This window comes from Pleuronectes platessa, chromosome 22 (genome assembly GCF_947347685.1).
Source record: "Pleuronectes platessa chromosome 22, fPlePla1.1, whole genome shotgun sequence".
Taxonomy (NCBI): Eukaryota; Metazoa; Chordata; class Actinopteri; order Pleuronectiformes; family Pleuronectidae; genus Pleuronectes; species Pleuronectes platessa.
Window position 1 is genome coordinate 11,746,191 of NC_070647.1, and position 16,045 is coordinate 11,762,235.

General features: G+C 43.1%; 1 protein-coding gene across 1 annotated transcript in view; it reads left to right on the plus strand.

Moving 5' to 3' along the window:
• Window positions 1–584: 584 nt before the first annotated feature.
• gpr37b (G protein-coupled receptor 37b) overlaps window positions 585–16,045 on the plus strand; it is an 81,992-nt gene continuing 66,531 nt past the window's right edge. The window contains exons 1-3 of the mRNA XM_053415463.1: window positions 585–588; window positions 713–910; window positions 2,304–3,473. Coding sequence (XP_053271438.1) covers window positions 585–588; window positions 713–910; window positions 2,304–3,473 — 1,372 coding nt within the window. The remainder of the gene's footprint in view (window positions 589–712; window positions 911–2,303; window positions 3,474–16,045) is intronic.

Consider the following 16,045-nt stretch of genomic DNA (forward strand, 5'->3'; position numbering starts at 1 on the left):
TCACACTGATCCGGGGTCAGAGCCGCGGCTTTTTGTGCCTCGCTCTGTCGGCGCAGAGAGCCTCTTGTGCAGAATGTGCGATGGTTGGCTGAGTGTGTTTCTCCCCAGACTGCATCAGTAGTAGTCAAGCTGTCTGTCTGCAGGACTGGACTCGTATCTAATGTGATCATATGCAGAGTGGAAATCCCTTTAGCCTCCCAATAAAATAAAATGAAAGTTTAGGAATTTGAAATACTGAAGAGTTTAAGAACAGAGCTGAAGTGAACGGAATCTGTAATCTTCCCTGACTTGTCTTATTCTTTAAATCCTGAAGCTGCACCGCACCTCACACGGGTCACTTAATGGGATTTTGAGGTTGAAAACGTTTATTTGTGGCTATTTTGACAAACTTAACCAGAAATTAGGTTTGAAATACTCAGCTAATGACAGGGAGAAGTTTAAGATTAAACAAAAGTGTAAAACAGGCAACAGCGTAGCACAGAGGGGCGGAGCAGGGTAGGGTAAAATCAACAGAATTGGTTGCTGCTGCTCTTCTCCTCCCTAAATTTAGAACTGCATGGACAAAAAATGATGCTATAATCAGAATGGGTAAGACAAATGAAGATGGTAAATGTTGACATTTGTAAAGGGAAATAATACGTGAATGTACATGAAATTAGGTTAATGGTATTTCAGCTGTACTAATTATATTTTCACCCTCCCTGTATTTCAGGAGTGGATTACATTAAGGAGCAGATGACGGATCCTTCCTTGTCAGGAGAAGCCACCAGATCCAGCTCATCTGATGAGGGAGACTTCTTCTCTTCCCTGAAGAGCTCTCACGTTACTCAAGACAGCTCCAAGCAACTAGATGGATACCCGGCCCTTACAGCAGATCAGATGGATGCACTGAAGACGTTCCCTGCTGTCTGTAAGTTGTCTGTTAAGCTGAACACACCTCTGCCTGCCTCTGCAGCCTGTGAACGACTGTTTAGCTCTGCAGGACTTGTCTTCAGCCCTCGAAGAGCTCGGCAGGATTCGCGCAATTTTGAGAATCAACTTCTGCTGAAGATGAACCACAAGTTTGTTGACTATTAACAAAGCACTATGACAAATTCAAACCTGGTGCCCCAATTTTGGGCATGTCATTATAGGCGTTTCACCATGCAACTACACAACCCAAACCTCTACCAAAGTTTAACCCCTGCATTGCGTTTTTAGGTCTGCTTATTTCAAAAGAGAATTGTAAACTTTGGTATAGGTTTGGGTTGTGTAGTTTCACGGTGAAACGGGTCTCAAAATCCGACCTTATCAATCACTGTAAATATAAACCAAAAGGAAAAAAACACTGTTGGGTTTATTAATTTTATGCATTGTCAGTTCATTTTCTACATGTGTGACTTTAACATCTGTTATATGGCAGGGTTGTCATGGCAAGGCAACAATACAACCCGAAATGTTTTGTTTAAAGTGGTTAAAGTTCTTTGTTAGAAAGTGAGAAAATCGTAATAAATATTTAGTTTTAGTTTTATCACTTCCAATGTCACTTGTTCATATATGAGTTCTATATTATTTATTATCTAGACAATTTTCGGTTGTTTTGTTTCTGTGTAGGCCTACTATAAAAAGCACTTTTTATTTTGGTACTTGTACTTTTACTTTTGATACTTAAGTACATTTCAACACCAGATACTTTTGATACTTCAGTACATTTAATATGAGCTACTTTAAGACTTTTACTCAGGTCATTTTCTGACGGGTGACTTTTACTTTTACCGAAGTCACTTTCGGGGAAGATATCTGTACTTTTACTCAAGTATGGCCTTCAAGTACTTTATACACCACTGGTGGCAACAAACATCAAGGAGCATTACCGCCATCTACTGTGTTGGTGCACTATTCCTGGAGTTACTCATTTCAGCCATTCAGTATTCACACTGGTTTTCAAAATTCTGGTTTAGAAAAAAACAAAAACAGGATGTGGCTTTGGTTGCTACAGAAACCAACATTAAGAGTTGCGTCATCATGACATCCCTTAGATCATAGACAAGTCTTATACCTCTGATCAACTGATCTTTAAAAAACCTACAGTTGAAATTTATAAAGGGTTATAAAGGGTTTATTCTTTATGATGTCATAATGCTTATATCAAAGAAAGTCTTTGCAACCTTAAATAGCCTTTATTTATTACAATTACTGTATTCCACCCAAGCTTAGAATGCATTAGATTGCCATTAACAATAAACTCACTAAAATGGCTAAACCAATTAAGAATTTAAACAACATGAAGAAACCTGATGACGTCAAACTTTATCGTCTGCCAGCTGCATCGAATTCATTCTTGTTGCTGGACACACTGGGCTCTGGAACTTATGGAATAGTGCATCAGTGCTTTAAAATGGAAACTAAGGAGATTGTGGCACTGAAGGTTGTATCGAAAGAAGACGGCAAAAAAGAACTGGACAATCTTGTAGCACTCCGGGAGATCGGTCAAGAAAAGAATAACTTGGTCCGGTTCAACGGGCATTACCAACAAGGTGAAAAAACTCTTCTGGAGTTTGAAAAGCTGGATAAGACTTTGTTTGATTGGCTTGAAATGTCCGGGGGCAAGGGGCGGCCTCTGTCTGAGATTCAAGCGATCGCAAAGCAGATGTTGGTGTCTCTGACTGCCCTGAAGAGCCTCAATATGGTACATGGGGACATCAAGCCAAACAATATAATGTTGGTGGATCATCTGCGACAGCCCTCAAAGGTGAAGCTCATTGATTTTGGCATGGCTACTCGGGTCTCCAAATTGGAAACTGGACAGCATTTCCAGATTGTTGGTTTCAGGGCCCCTGAGGTCATGCTGGGACTTCCTCTGAATGAGGCCATGGATATGTGGGGTCTTGGATGCATTTTGGCCTTCCTGTACCTCGGAAAATGTCTGTATAATCTAGGTTCTTGCCAATATCAGGCAATGAAGAACTTGGTACAGATAAGTGGTCAGCCCAATGAGAACCTGCTGAATTCTGGAAGATACACCAATGTGTTTTTTACGAAGATGAAATATATTAAAAAACAATTGTGGAGACTGAAGGAACATTGCTGCTGCGAGGAGTGTGCAGTACCAGGGAAGAAACGCAGAACGTCCTCACAGAGCAGCAAGGGGAGCCCAGCATCCTCTACGATTCAGAACCCTGTGCAGTTTGCCAGTCTCGATGACATTGTGTTGACTCGCCCAGGTGCGGCTGAAAATGAGGACACTCAGGCCTTTTTAAGCCTCCTGAAACGGATGTTGCATCTCGATGCAAAAAAAAGAATCGACCCCAGCGAAGCTCTGCGACATCCTTTCATGACCATGAAGCACTTTCCTAGTGAGTGTGTCTCCAATCCCGACATGCCATCGGCCCCTGGGAGAAGACGAGTTCGCCGATTGGCAGCATGCAATGGAAAGGGCAATACAACTTGTGTAGTAGGGGTAAAAGGAAGATACCCCTCTTCTGCTAACACAAGTAAAGCTGAGGCATCACCTGAAAGTGCAAGAGTTGGTCGTGGTGAGAAAATCTCTCACACTGATAAAAGAACCAAAGGTGATGCTGCAATAAGTACCCAAAAGAAGAATATGAAGAAATTTCCCAGTGAGTGTGTCTCCAATCCCGACATGCCATCGGCCCCTGGGAGAAGACGAGTTCGCCCATCGGCCGGATGCAATGGAAAGAGCAATAAAACTTGTGTAGTAGGGGTAAAAGGAAGATACAACTCATCTGCTAACAGAAGTAAAGCTGAGGCATCACCTGAAAGGGCAAGAGTTGGTCGTTGTGAGAAAATCTCTCACACTGATAAAAGAACCAAAGGTGATGCTGAAATGAGTAAAGGAAAGAAGTGTATGAAGAAAGTCCTCAAATTTTTTAGAGGGCTGATACCTTGTTGCAATGTGGATGTTGCTGATTAATAGGTTTGACAACCCTGCTCCAGGGGGTAAAGACTGTTAAACACCTATTCCTGCATCCCCCCCGTCAGCTCCATCTACTGCTGCACCCTCACATCCCCAAGTTCAACCCCTCCCCCCTGCTCTGACCACAGCCAGTGTGGCCTCACTCCATCCAGCTTCCAGCCCTCTGCCACTCTCTACAGCTGCACCCCTCCCTCAGGAAACCACACAGAGACTCCTGTGCATGTTCTACCATGTATACGTGTTTTATGTATGTATGTCGGTTAAGTGTATAAGCTACTGGATGACCTCAATTTCCCACGTGATTAATAAAGTATCCATCTATCTATCTATCTATCAACTGGAAATTATTGATAAATTGATTCCCAATGTTCACGATAATCATGACTACATTTTCATATCTCGGTAGATCCAATGTGAAACATTTCAGAATTTTATCTCAGTGACAGAATTGTTTCAAATGTTTTGAAATTTGTCATCATACACAAATATATTAAGGCATCCCTATACTGTCAAGATATAACACAGAAATCGACACAATTTTATCTTGATAACCGCATATTTTTTTTTACAGTAGCGATAGTTAGAACCCTACAGACAGCTTTGGTTTGTCACGTTACATCATGAACAAGCGCGTGGACACCTACACACATGTTATATTTACTTTTTGTTGTGTCGACAGACTGTGTAGGGTAACCACCTTTCGTGAAAGGTGACAGAGAGGTAACTCCAGCGGACGTTGATTACTTTATTCACATGCAAGCACGCAAAAACACATTGCAATCCTGAAAACCCAAAGTGAACACTCCTGCAAAAGTCTAGCTAGTAAAATATAGTTTGCCAACAGATTCAATTGAACATTTTACCTAACAATCACAGACACATCAAAAAATAGCGTTCCAGCATATTGATCTGTCTGGGTGCACAAAGTGTAACCATCAATGCAAAAACAATAAAAGCAAAACAAAATTGCGATACGTGGTGATCTAGAGGTGGTACGGCACACAGTTTACTAGCTAGCGATAGCTAGCTAGTATAACTTAGCTATGCTACCTCATCGTTAGCTAATTATTATTTAAATACGAAGAGGCACACTTCAAGCTACAAACTATTCTACAGCCTCAATTTCATATCATGAAAAAGTGATTGAGTTGTAAAACTAGGAGTATTTTTTTGTCTTGCAATAGCCTCTACCAGCTTCAGGGCCCACGAAGCAGTGGTGTCACTTCCATTCTGTGCAAGGGGGCAGATGAAAACGTTGCACCCTCCCTCAACCGGCAGCAGCGACTTGTGTGTGGTTGACCACATGTGGCAGACGTTTTCACAGGGAGCCAAGATGGAGGAGACACTGATATTACCAGACTTCACGATGTCGAACAACAAAAGCCGGCATCTTCCTCTGTTCTTCGGTCTCCATGCTCTTGCAAACCAATTACCGCCCGTCCAACAACCACAGACTCAAACCGACACAGACCACACACTGGAGTTCCTTGTGTTTCACATCCAGCGCTTCTGACACTCAGCAAGCGATGTCACGTTATTTCTTATATTTGCAGAACATAATCTACATATTTAAAACAAGCTAACCTTATATAAGCAAGTCTGTGTCATGTAGAAATTGTTTTTACATACAAACATAATGTTTTTTTGGCGAGCAACTGTTTCTAGTCAAAATCAGGAGACAGCAGGAGTAGTCACTCACCACTTTTAATCACTACAACTTTTATGGTTATGCCATTCTTTCAACTCAATCCAGCCAGTGATGACATTTGTCACTATAATGTATGAATACATAATTTTGATAAAAACGATAAAGAATAATTTAGTAATACTGTACGTGACCATGATTGTTTGGAGACAAGGTTGAGAAAACCTGTAGATAAAATAAGTATTAGAAGGTACGAGTATGTGAAGGTCAGTGTCTTATTGGACTTTGCACACATACTGTATAATGAACCGCAAACCCAGGTCACAGTCACACTGACATTTGCTGCATCGCCATTTTTAAAAAATATGCTTATTCACTTTCTGCAAGTGAGATGAGAAATCTGATCGCCCCTGTCCAGGCAGGAGGTGATCGGTCCACTCAACACAGCCGGCCGGCCTCAGACGTTAATGTCTCCTCTCCTCCGAGTTCCTGGTGTAAGTGACTCAGAAAGTTAATCTCAGGAGGAGCAATGACAAGTTTCCACTTTTCCCCAGTCGGGCCCAGAGAGGAGACGTGGCAGGGATTTATATAGGAGGTGAGATTGGTTGAAAGGAAGGATCCAACCGAGGGGACAAACACTGAATGCACATGAGAGGATGACTAAGACGGCGGCGTGAGGGAAAGTGAACGGAGGGGAGGAAGACAAGAGCGAGAGAATAAGAGATGCGACGCTCGAGAAAGAGGGTTTTCAAAATCCCGATAAAAGTATTTTTTTTAAATAACGCTGCGTGGGAGAGTGTTTGAGAGAGAATCAGATAAAAAAAAAGGGAAAGAGAGAATGACACAATAAAATGACTGGAGAAAACGGTGGAGATAACGGAGGAGAGAAGTCGCGGGGGCTCATGGGGTTGGGTGACGGAGGAGAGAAGAGGAGGAGCAGCCTCCGGGGCTTCATCCATTCAAAGGCCACTTATACGCAGAGATAAGCAGGTCATGATCTGGATGAATCCCCCTCTTTAGAATGTGTGCATGGTACCAGAGGTGGAGGTCCAGTGTTCACATAGTGTCACTCCTCCTTTGTTGTGTGTGTGTGTGTGTGTGTGTGTGTTGTTGCTCTTCACTCCTTCCCTCGCCCTCCTCTTCCTCCTCACTCTATTTAATCCATTCCTATGAAAAATTCAGTGGAGCCAAATGCAGAGCTGTCGTGCTGCTGTATATTTGTTAAAATAGATCCAGCCCGTGGCCTCATGAATAAGTCATTTGAACGAAAATGACTATAAACTCCACAAATAAAAGAATGAAATCTTTATTACCTTTTTGTTGTTGTTTTTGTGCAGTAAAAAACATGTGTAATGGGGCTTTGCTGTCCAGAGTGATGGGAAGCTCACATGAGGAAAACATCCTCATTTTCATATTTCGGTCTGTCTTGAATAATGTGATAGAAATGGTTGAGTTAAGTGTGAATGGGGACGTCTGTGCTGGAAGCTGTGGAGCTTTATTTCTAATGAATCAGTGACAAGGTGTCTGAGTACTTTGTTAACTGAGCTCTATTTATTCAGTTGTTTCACCAAGATCTAGATTTTGTTTTTGCAACAGACTTAAGAACTAATTAGAGATGTGCAACTACACAGTCATCACACAGCACAGGCGCGTTATAAACTTTTGGTGATAAGATAAAACAAATATCTCACATATTTGGCAAATAATACAGGATGCAATAAAATCATACTGGGACCAGTAAGACCCAACAGACGCCTTAAATAGCTGCAACAGAATGTACAGAAAGAACAAGCTGGGTCTCGAGACAGGGGCTGCGTTTGAAGACCTATTGTGTCAAAGCTAATGGTTTGTTCCTTTCCGGCCCAAACCATCCCAGCATCCATTGCGCTTCGGTGGCAAACCGATTTTGAAAGAGGTCATGCTGCCGGCAAACGACGAGACATTGAATGTTTGAGTAACAAGCTTCAACTCAACCGAACAGCCAACGGTCCACATGTTAACCAACACAAGGGACATTAGAACTTTATCATCGTCTCCAACTCCAGCTCTGTTGCTAGGAAACAGCAGGATGGGCGGGACAAGCTGACATCAGTTGGGCATATGGACGGTCTTCCCGGCCTATTGTGGACCACATTCTCTGAATCCTCAGAAGGATGCAGACCCTGAGTTGAGACACAGGTAAAGATATCAGTCCTCTAAACATGCCAGATTTTTTTTTAAATACCAAGATCCATGGATTTTTTCCAGAGGGGTAAAAAAACAGCCTATATAGCAAAGTTAAAGAAAGTGAAAACAAATCCTGAATATGCCCATTTGGCTAGATCTGCACTAAAATATGCAAAGGGTTCTTTGTGTTTTTTTACTGACACCTTTTTTCACTATTTTTTTAATCCTCCCACGTCCTTTTAAACTATCACATCATAGGAACAGATGCTCGTTTTGCGAGAGGAAACATTTCTTCAAACTTTCTGAGAGTTTCTCCCTAGTATGTCGGCAGAGTTGAAAAGAAGACGTGCAGTAAACACACACAAGTTTTGTTTGTTTTCCCTCGGCTTGTTTAAAAAAGTGGAAAGTTGTACCGGCGAACATTCCGCCGAGTAATGATGCCTGAAATGGCCGACAGTGTGCGATCAGTCGCTCGGCGTTGCCCGTACGTGAGCTTCTCAGTGCGGGGGGGTCTGACAAATGAAGAGTGCATTAGAGAAGACAGTCTCCCACCTCATGTTGACCCAGAGACAATCTCTTTTTTCTACTCCCTCTGTCTTACACCTTAACTTGCTCCTCTGTCTTTTCGTTGCAGGTGAAGTTATAGGAGCTCAATGGCGCAGTGAGTTTGAAACCATTTTTTACAAAGACTTGTTTTCAGCTGTTTGGAATTGGGGCTGTATATTCCACCTGCGTGTTTGGAATCTACCTTATTATTACACGTATCTATTATTTTACATTTTGAACTCATCTGCCTTTTCCTTTGACTTCTATCATAAATATTGAGGAAGCCCATATTTTCAGAGCAGCCATCGTGACCTCATCTCCACGGACATGTGATCGCTGCTCATCCAGGCGCCCATTCACCCTGACTTGTCTTTTTTCTTCCTCCCCTTCTCTCCACCATTCTTATATTTGTTAAACTCTCCACCCTCTGTCCTTTCTTCCTTCATCTCCTTTCTGCATATAGTAGGCCTCATCACCCCAATCCCTTCCTCTCTCTCTTTCTTTCTTCTCCTCTCCGTGGCGCTCCCTCTCTAGTGAATGAACCGTGTGGAGCTCTGAGGGGAGATGACTCAATGTGGATTCCCAGAGCTTCGGGGGGGGGGGGGGGGGGTGCATGTATGTCGCGTGCATGTAAAGGTCAGCCGTGTCCCCCTGGCTCCTGAGCACCGAGGGTTATAAGGAAGCATCACTTCTTCCATTCACAATTAGAAGTCTGCCCTCCCTCCTCTGTGTGTGTGTGTGTGTGTGTGTGAGTTGCCTCTCTCCATCCCACTTCCTCTCACCCTCGTACACACTTCAGATTTATATCTTCTTCCACCTCGAACAGCTGTAGTTAAACTAATGAGCTCTAGATTGTTAATATTCCACATTTTAATCCGTTTATACGTTGGCCTCCCGTGATGAACGACTCGGAGACAGGCCGCAGCTGGACGTGAGCGACACTGCCCGGCTTTTAGTGGGCTGACATTTCGGTTTAAAAAAAAAGGAGATGCCGCACTAGTGCTGCACTCTAGGTCCCCACTCCATGACGGCATAATTAAATGTTGATGGGGTTTTGTACAAGTACTGACGCAATGCTTGCAGAGATCCTGTGACCTCGTCGCGGAGGAGCACAGACGGAGTGACGGGGACAAAAACACACGCACCTCCCTTCATCTGCACCTCCGTCGCTGTCTGGTAATTAAATCATGAGACAGTGGAATTATTAAATCTCCAAGAGATTTGGATTACTGAGCAAAGTGATGTAATAAGAGTGTAATAGATTGCCACTGTGAAGTCATATCCTCCGTGTCTGTTATCCCCAGTATCTACGAAACGGCAGACTTCCTCCTACTGATTGTGAAGTTTAATTTTTGGGGGTTGGTGGGTGGGGGCATATAGTGTAAAGAACAGAGGCTCATGGTGGTGTTTTTACATAGCAAGGCATACTTACTTAAAGCTGTATGTGTGATTTCTGCTCTCTGAGATGTGAGATCGCAAATTTCCAAGTAAGCTACTCTGGACATTTTCCTGGATTTTTTCCAGCCAGCCCCCTTAATTGAAATGACTTGAAAATGTCCAGAGTGACTTCATGTGATATCACATCAGGAAAATGACCTGAGAATTCACAGTCAGAGGTTGTGTGATGATCTTTCTAACACGCAACTGGAGAAATACAAATATGTCAGGATGAGACAAACAGGAGCCACACACACACACAGAATGCTGATGAAGACGTCAACTCGGAAAGACAACGAGATTCTCGAGCCTTCGGCGATGTGCTGTAAACAAAAACATGTATTAGAGATCAGTCTCAATTTGTTACATCAAACAATCCCCCATGTTGTCACTCCATTTCCCATTAATACCTCCTGCTATGGGAAGTTGTGTGACTTCCCTCAACTGCTGTATATGCATTACGTCTGCTTAGGATCCTCACCCTGTTTATTAGATGGAAAACAATAAAAACTCCTCTGTTAGTCATATCAAAACACAGCGGACAGACACTGACGATAAGAAAATGAAACCCAGCGTGAGTAAGCGAGCTGGTGCGGGGCGAGAGCGAGGGAATATTGCAGAGGAGGATGAAAGAGGGGGAGACGACAAGAAAGGGAAATGGCGACGCAGGCAGCCGACAAAAAGAAAAACAGCAGGAATTAAAAATGTGAATAACACCAAAATAACGAAGGGAGATGAGACAATGAGAGGATTGACAAGGACAAGGAGGGAAAGTGATACATGGAGGCTGAGGAGACGACAGCCGCAAAGTTTTGAGTGGGAGGAAGCCTGCGAGGGGAGAAAAGAGAAAACGGAGAGAACAGTAAATTTCTTTACAAGCACTGTGTCTTACTTTGGGCTAATCCGTACGATATGTAAATTTGGCTTTTTGCTGTTACACTGCAGGTCAGGAGAGACGGATGCACAAAGCACAAAGAAGTATAAGAAGCCATGTAGGAGAGAGAGGGGGTTACCAGGCGGTGTGGTTATCATGGAGCGGAGGGCTGCCTGTCACTGCCGGCTGGTGAATGGCGCCGCCGCTCGACTGCACTCACTCCCCGCAGAATGCAGGGGGCGATAGGGGGGGGGGGGGGGACATAATCTTGTCATGTGCCGACATATTGCATGTTGATGCCGAAGCATATTGACTGCTAATGCCGTCCCTCGCTTCGTGGGAAACAATATTATCGAGAGGCGGAGAGGAGCAGAAAATAAAAAGAGAGGTTGAGATGTAAGCGGGGGAAAAAGGGGGGTTATTGGCTAAAAAAAGAGAGAGCGGGAGGAAGGGGATGACGGGGGTGAGAGGTGTGGTTGTCGGAAAGAGAGATGGCTTGAAGAAAGTCACAAAAAGAGAGAGAGATGTAGGTGAAAGAAGGGGAGATGAGAGAGTGGGGGGAGCGACGGGTGGAGCTGCGACAGTGTGTTGAATTATAAATGTGTTGGAAGGAGAGCATGGTCTCATACTCCGAGCTCGCTGCTGCCTGCAGTGTGGGCGGTTCATTGATGCGATCTGGCATGCAGGACACACACACACACGCACACACACACACACACACACACACACACACGCACACACACACATACACACACAATGCTGTAACAAATACTCCCAAGCATTGAAACGCATCCACAGTAAGTGGTGATCATCCCGTGTTTCTCGAGGCTGACACTCTTTGTGTATTGAGGTCATTTCTAGATTTTTGAGGAGGATTATTCACAACAAAGAAGCTGAAGTTTGATTTAAGAGGAGAAGAAGATGACTGTGATGTGTGTTCAAGACGCTGTGCAGCTTCTCTCCTCCACACACACACACACACACACACGCACACACATACGCACACACAGCACCACACTGGGCTTAGTGGAAATGCTTTCTACTTTTCATTCACTCAATAATGGGATTCAGTTACATGTTTAAACTTCATCTGTATTTTGCAACACTGCCCCCACCAGTAAGAATCGCAGTATTGGTCACTTGTTACCCAAAAGACATTGTGTTTACACTGTCAAGACAAGTGTCCTCCTGTCCTAGTTACAGACACTAATGTCCACGCTTCTGTTTTCCGCTTTGAACTACAGAGGATGTCCAGAAGATTAGGTCCGGACATTATCAGGAGTTTGCGTTTCTCATATGAGGAAAAAGACAAGATGCACTACACAATATAGATATAAATCAATGAAAGTAGCTCGGACAGAAGTACTGTGACATTGTTGCACTGTCACAAAGAGGAGTTCAAGTTGCATGTGTCAGTAAAGTGTGTGATTTAATCTTTGAACCCATGACCACAGTTATTCCCCAGTTATCCAGCTCTTTGTCAAAATAATCCTAACAGAAGCTGCTTTGTATATATTCTGTCAATATTAGCATTGATGGTTCACTCGTTCTGACATTTAATGTGGAGTTTGATATTTTCCTTTATTTGTTTAATTCATTTAGTTTTCTGCTGTGAGCCCATTCATAGATGTAACTGTAAGGACTTCTTCAACCAAAGCTTTTCATCTTCTTGATACTGTTTCCAGAGTGCATTCAGAGTTTTGTTAAGCTGCTTTCTCCCCCTTGTGAATAATGGGCTGCAAATTAGCCTTAAATTAGAGAGAAGCACTTCATTGAATACATTGAACACTTCCCTCTCATGTACACTTATAATACATTCTGTGTGCTGCTCACGAGGACTCCCTGGTAGATCTCGATTCTTGGCTGGACCTTCCTGGATAAATGAGGGATAATTAAGTTAGATCAAGCAGTGGTGAGGTGTGTTGCTCAAGGACACGTCGGCACACTCTCTGGAGTAAACCTTCCGTTCACTATAGACAACCACTCTGTCCCCCGAGCCCTGCCGCTCCTCTACCTGCTTGTTTGAAGATCATTAATGGCTTTAATGGTCCTTCGAAATTGGCAAAACATCTGAACTCCTTGCATGCGACAAAGATGACTCAGCGCGTGATGGTACGTGGGGACGCTTCAATGCAAATTATGTATAATGTCTGCTTTGACATTCTCGTCTGAGCTTTTCATCTTTTAGTCAGTCATGGTGAAATGGTTTTCTCCTCCGCTTTGTTCAATTAGAGAGGGGAGGAGAAGGAATGGAGAGAGAGATAAAGACGGATGATTAGAAAAGAGAGGGATCAGAAGAGGTGGAGATAGAGAAGGAATAAGGGCAGGGATAAGTGAGTGGAAATAGACTAGATAGAAGGGGAAAGGCCAAAGAGAAGGGGACAGCGATGGAGGCTGATGTATAATCTGACCCAGACGTGGTGACTCCCAGTGGGCCCAGCGTGGAGTGAACCTGGTCCAGATACTGGGAGGAAAATTCAACAGGAATACACACGCTTTACTGTTTCTGCTGACTCAGCTACTAAAACAGACGGCTGTCTATGATGGCTCACGTGTTCGTCAAGCGAGAACACAGTAAACACAGCATATGAGCCTACACATACACACACACACACACACACACACACATACACACACACACACACACACACACACATACACACATGCAAACTCTACGTCCATGCACACAAGCCTATAAATAGCGATTGGGATTCAGGCGCACATATCACACACTTTGAAATGTTGTCTCTCACACACACACACACACACACACTCAGCAGGGAAGCTTTTCTCCAGAGGGAGCCGAGCAGCGTCTACAGTGTAATTAGGTCTTGCTTGGTCAGGAGTTTTATTGCAGGCTGGGGACTTGTCTGGGCTAAAAAACCATAACTTCTCACAGAATACCATTAGGCAAGGAAGGGAGGCATCATGGCTCCTATCATCCACACAGAGCAGGAGGGTGAGGGAGGGTCTGGTTGAAGGAAGGATGTTTTTACAGCTATGGAGACGATATATAATCATGCATTTGGTTAATAAAACGAATATTAAAACTAAATGTAAGCCCGGAAGCTTCTAAACTTAAGCAGAAAGGTTGCTTTCAATGATACAGGCTCATAACAATCCATGGGTGGGTGGCATTTTAAAGGTGATGGTTGCCTTGTTGCCACAGCTCCTTGTGGATATGATAATGTGCAGATCTGTATGAGGTAAAAAATGATATACAATACTGTGAGGTTAATTAGTCATTTGGAGGAAGAGGTATTTTTTTGGTCCTGTTTTATTTTTTAAGGTTATTAAATATTGGACACAGTTTTGGATGAGGAAGGAAGGATTTTGTTGCTAAACCTCAATGATTTTGAACTATGTGGACAAAATAAGGACAATGATGAAATAACTAAAAGACAAAATGTTGTATCTGGACAAAAACTTCACCTGTTAGTATATTGACCCCTTTAAATATGCTTCATTTAAGCCCCACTAGTTCGGTCCAAACTCAACTCAAAAATACCCCAAATTAAGTCTTGAGATTTCAAAGTAGAGAAAGTTGAGCCCGACCGAAGTTAACAGAATCAGGGAAGAGGTTACACTTCTTAATTAAAATCATGGTCTTTCCCAGCAGTGGGAATAAGAAGGTTTATAATGAGAGGGCAGCGGAAGGTGAAGCCATGTCTATTCAAAGTGACACTTGCCTCTGAGGCTGAACTGGTGCTGGACAACAAAGAGGAACAGAACAAAGCATCTGCATGAAATAGGGATAGTTGGAGGTAATTACATTTAGTTTGATTGTGAAAATATGTAAATGTAGATCCCTGCAGCACGAAAACTAACTTTTCAAAACTTTAGATTTCCTGAACTTGTAGAACAAAAAAAAACTGTAGTTGTTGGATGTGAAACAGAATGTCAGATAGAGACACGACTTGCAAACACGATTTGTAGCCGAATAAGACTTTCGATTTTGATTTCAGATCAGAGATTTATTTTAGGCTGTCTCGCCGGCACAGTGTGATTCTACCCACCGATTTCCAGTGATGTTTTTCTGGAGACTTCACAGGATTTGATTCCAAAAAGCTTCTCCTTGTGTTATTTGGCTTTGGATCATTCTCCCATTGTAGATGACAGCCCGTCCTCTCTCTTTCTCCGCTGACTCAAGGATATTTGCATCTGAAATTTGCTAATATTTGGAGGAATATATTCTTCGCTCTATCCGTGCAAGGTTTCCCGTGCAACTGGCTTCCACAAAACACAGAAATTAGGATATTTCCATTTTTTCACTCCATGGTTATTAATTGGAAAAATGCTCTTTACTCAATCTACATGGTGGCTGGGCCAATGAGCTAAATTTACTTGATTTGTCTGCAGAGCTTGTTGCTTTGCAGATTTACTATGAGGAGATTGCAGGAGAAGTTTGTTGGAGTGTGGATTAAACAGCCTTTCTGTGAATACTGTACATGTTCACATTGATTGGATCAGTGTCATGTGTGCATGAAATAAACCAGCTCGATAAAATGATTTATTACCTCAGCCATTGGGTTATGTTATTACCCCTTTATTACCCGGTTGGCCGGTCGGTCGGTTGGTTGGGCGGAGGCTGGTTGGTCTGTTGGTCCATATGGTTGATTGGTTCGTGGCATCTATTGCACTTCTGTCCGTTCTGGGAGAGGGATCCCTCACATGTGGCTCTCTCTGAGGTTTCTACATATTGGTACGTGGCATCTATTGCACTTCTGTCCGTCCTGGGAGAGGGATCCCTCACATGTGGCTCTCTCTGAGGTTTCTACATATTTTTACCCTGTTAAAAGGGTTTTTAGTAGTTTTTCCTTACTCTTGCTGAGGGTTAAGGACAGAGGATGCCACACCCTGTTAAAGCCCTATGAGATGAATTGTAATTTGTGAATATGGGCTATACAAATAAAATTTGATTGATTGATTGATTGATTGATTGGTTGGTCTGTTGGTCCATATGGTTGGTTGATTGGGTGATGAGTGGTTGGTTGGTTGTTTTGTTGGAAGGATTACACAAAAATACCTAAAGGATTTCCATTAAACCTGGTGGAAGCATGGGACCAGGAAAAAGAGAGAACCCATAAAAATGTTTTGTGGATCTGTACAATGATCTCAGAACTGTTCATCCCTTTCATTCACCTTGTGAGATGGGGCATTTGAGGGTTTTGATTAAAAAGTGCTGGTTTACTTAGGGGACTTTAAATGTGTGACATTTGTTGCAGCTTGATTGCATTTTAGGCGAGTGCTGGTCCTTGGGGGCACTCTGTGCTCGGCTGGGTGCCCTTCTAGTTTAATACTATGCATTGACCTTGATGATTAGAACAGTGTCTGGTTTGGTTGCCAGCTCAGATTCGGACGATCGCCCATGTGTAGCCATCATTTCTATTTGTTTGCATTTTGCATTTGGTTACATCACTGAAGTTCTTTGCCAACACTTCATGCTTGACGATGCTGAAAG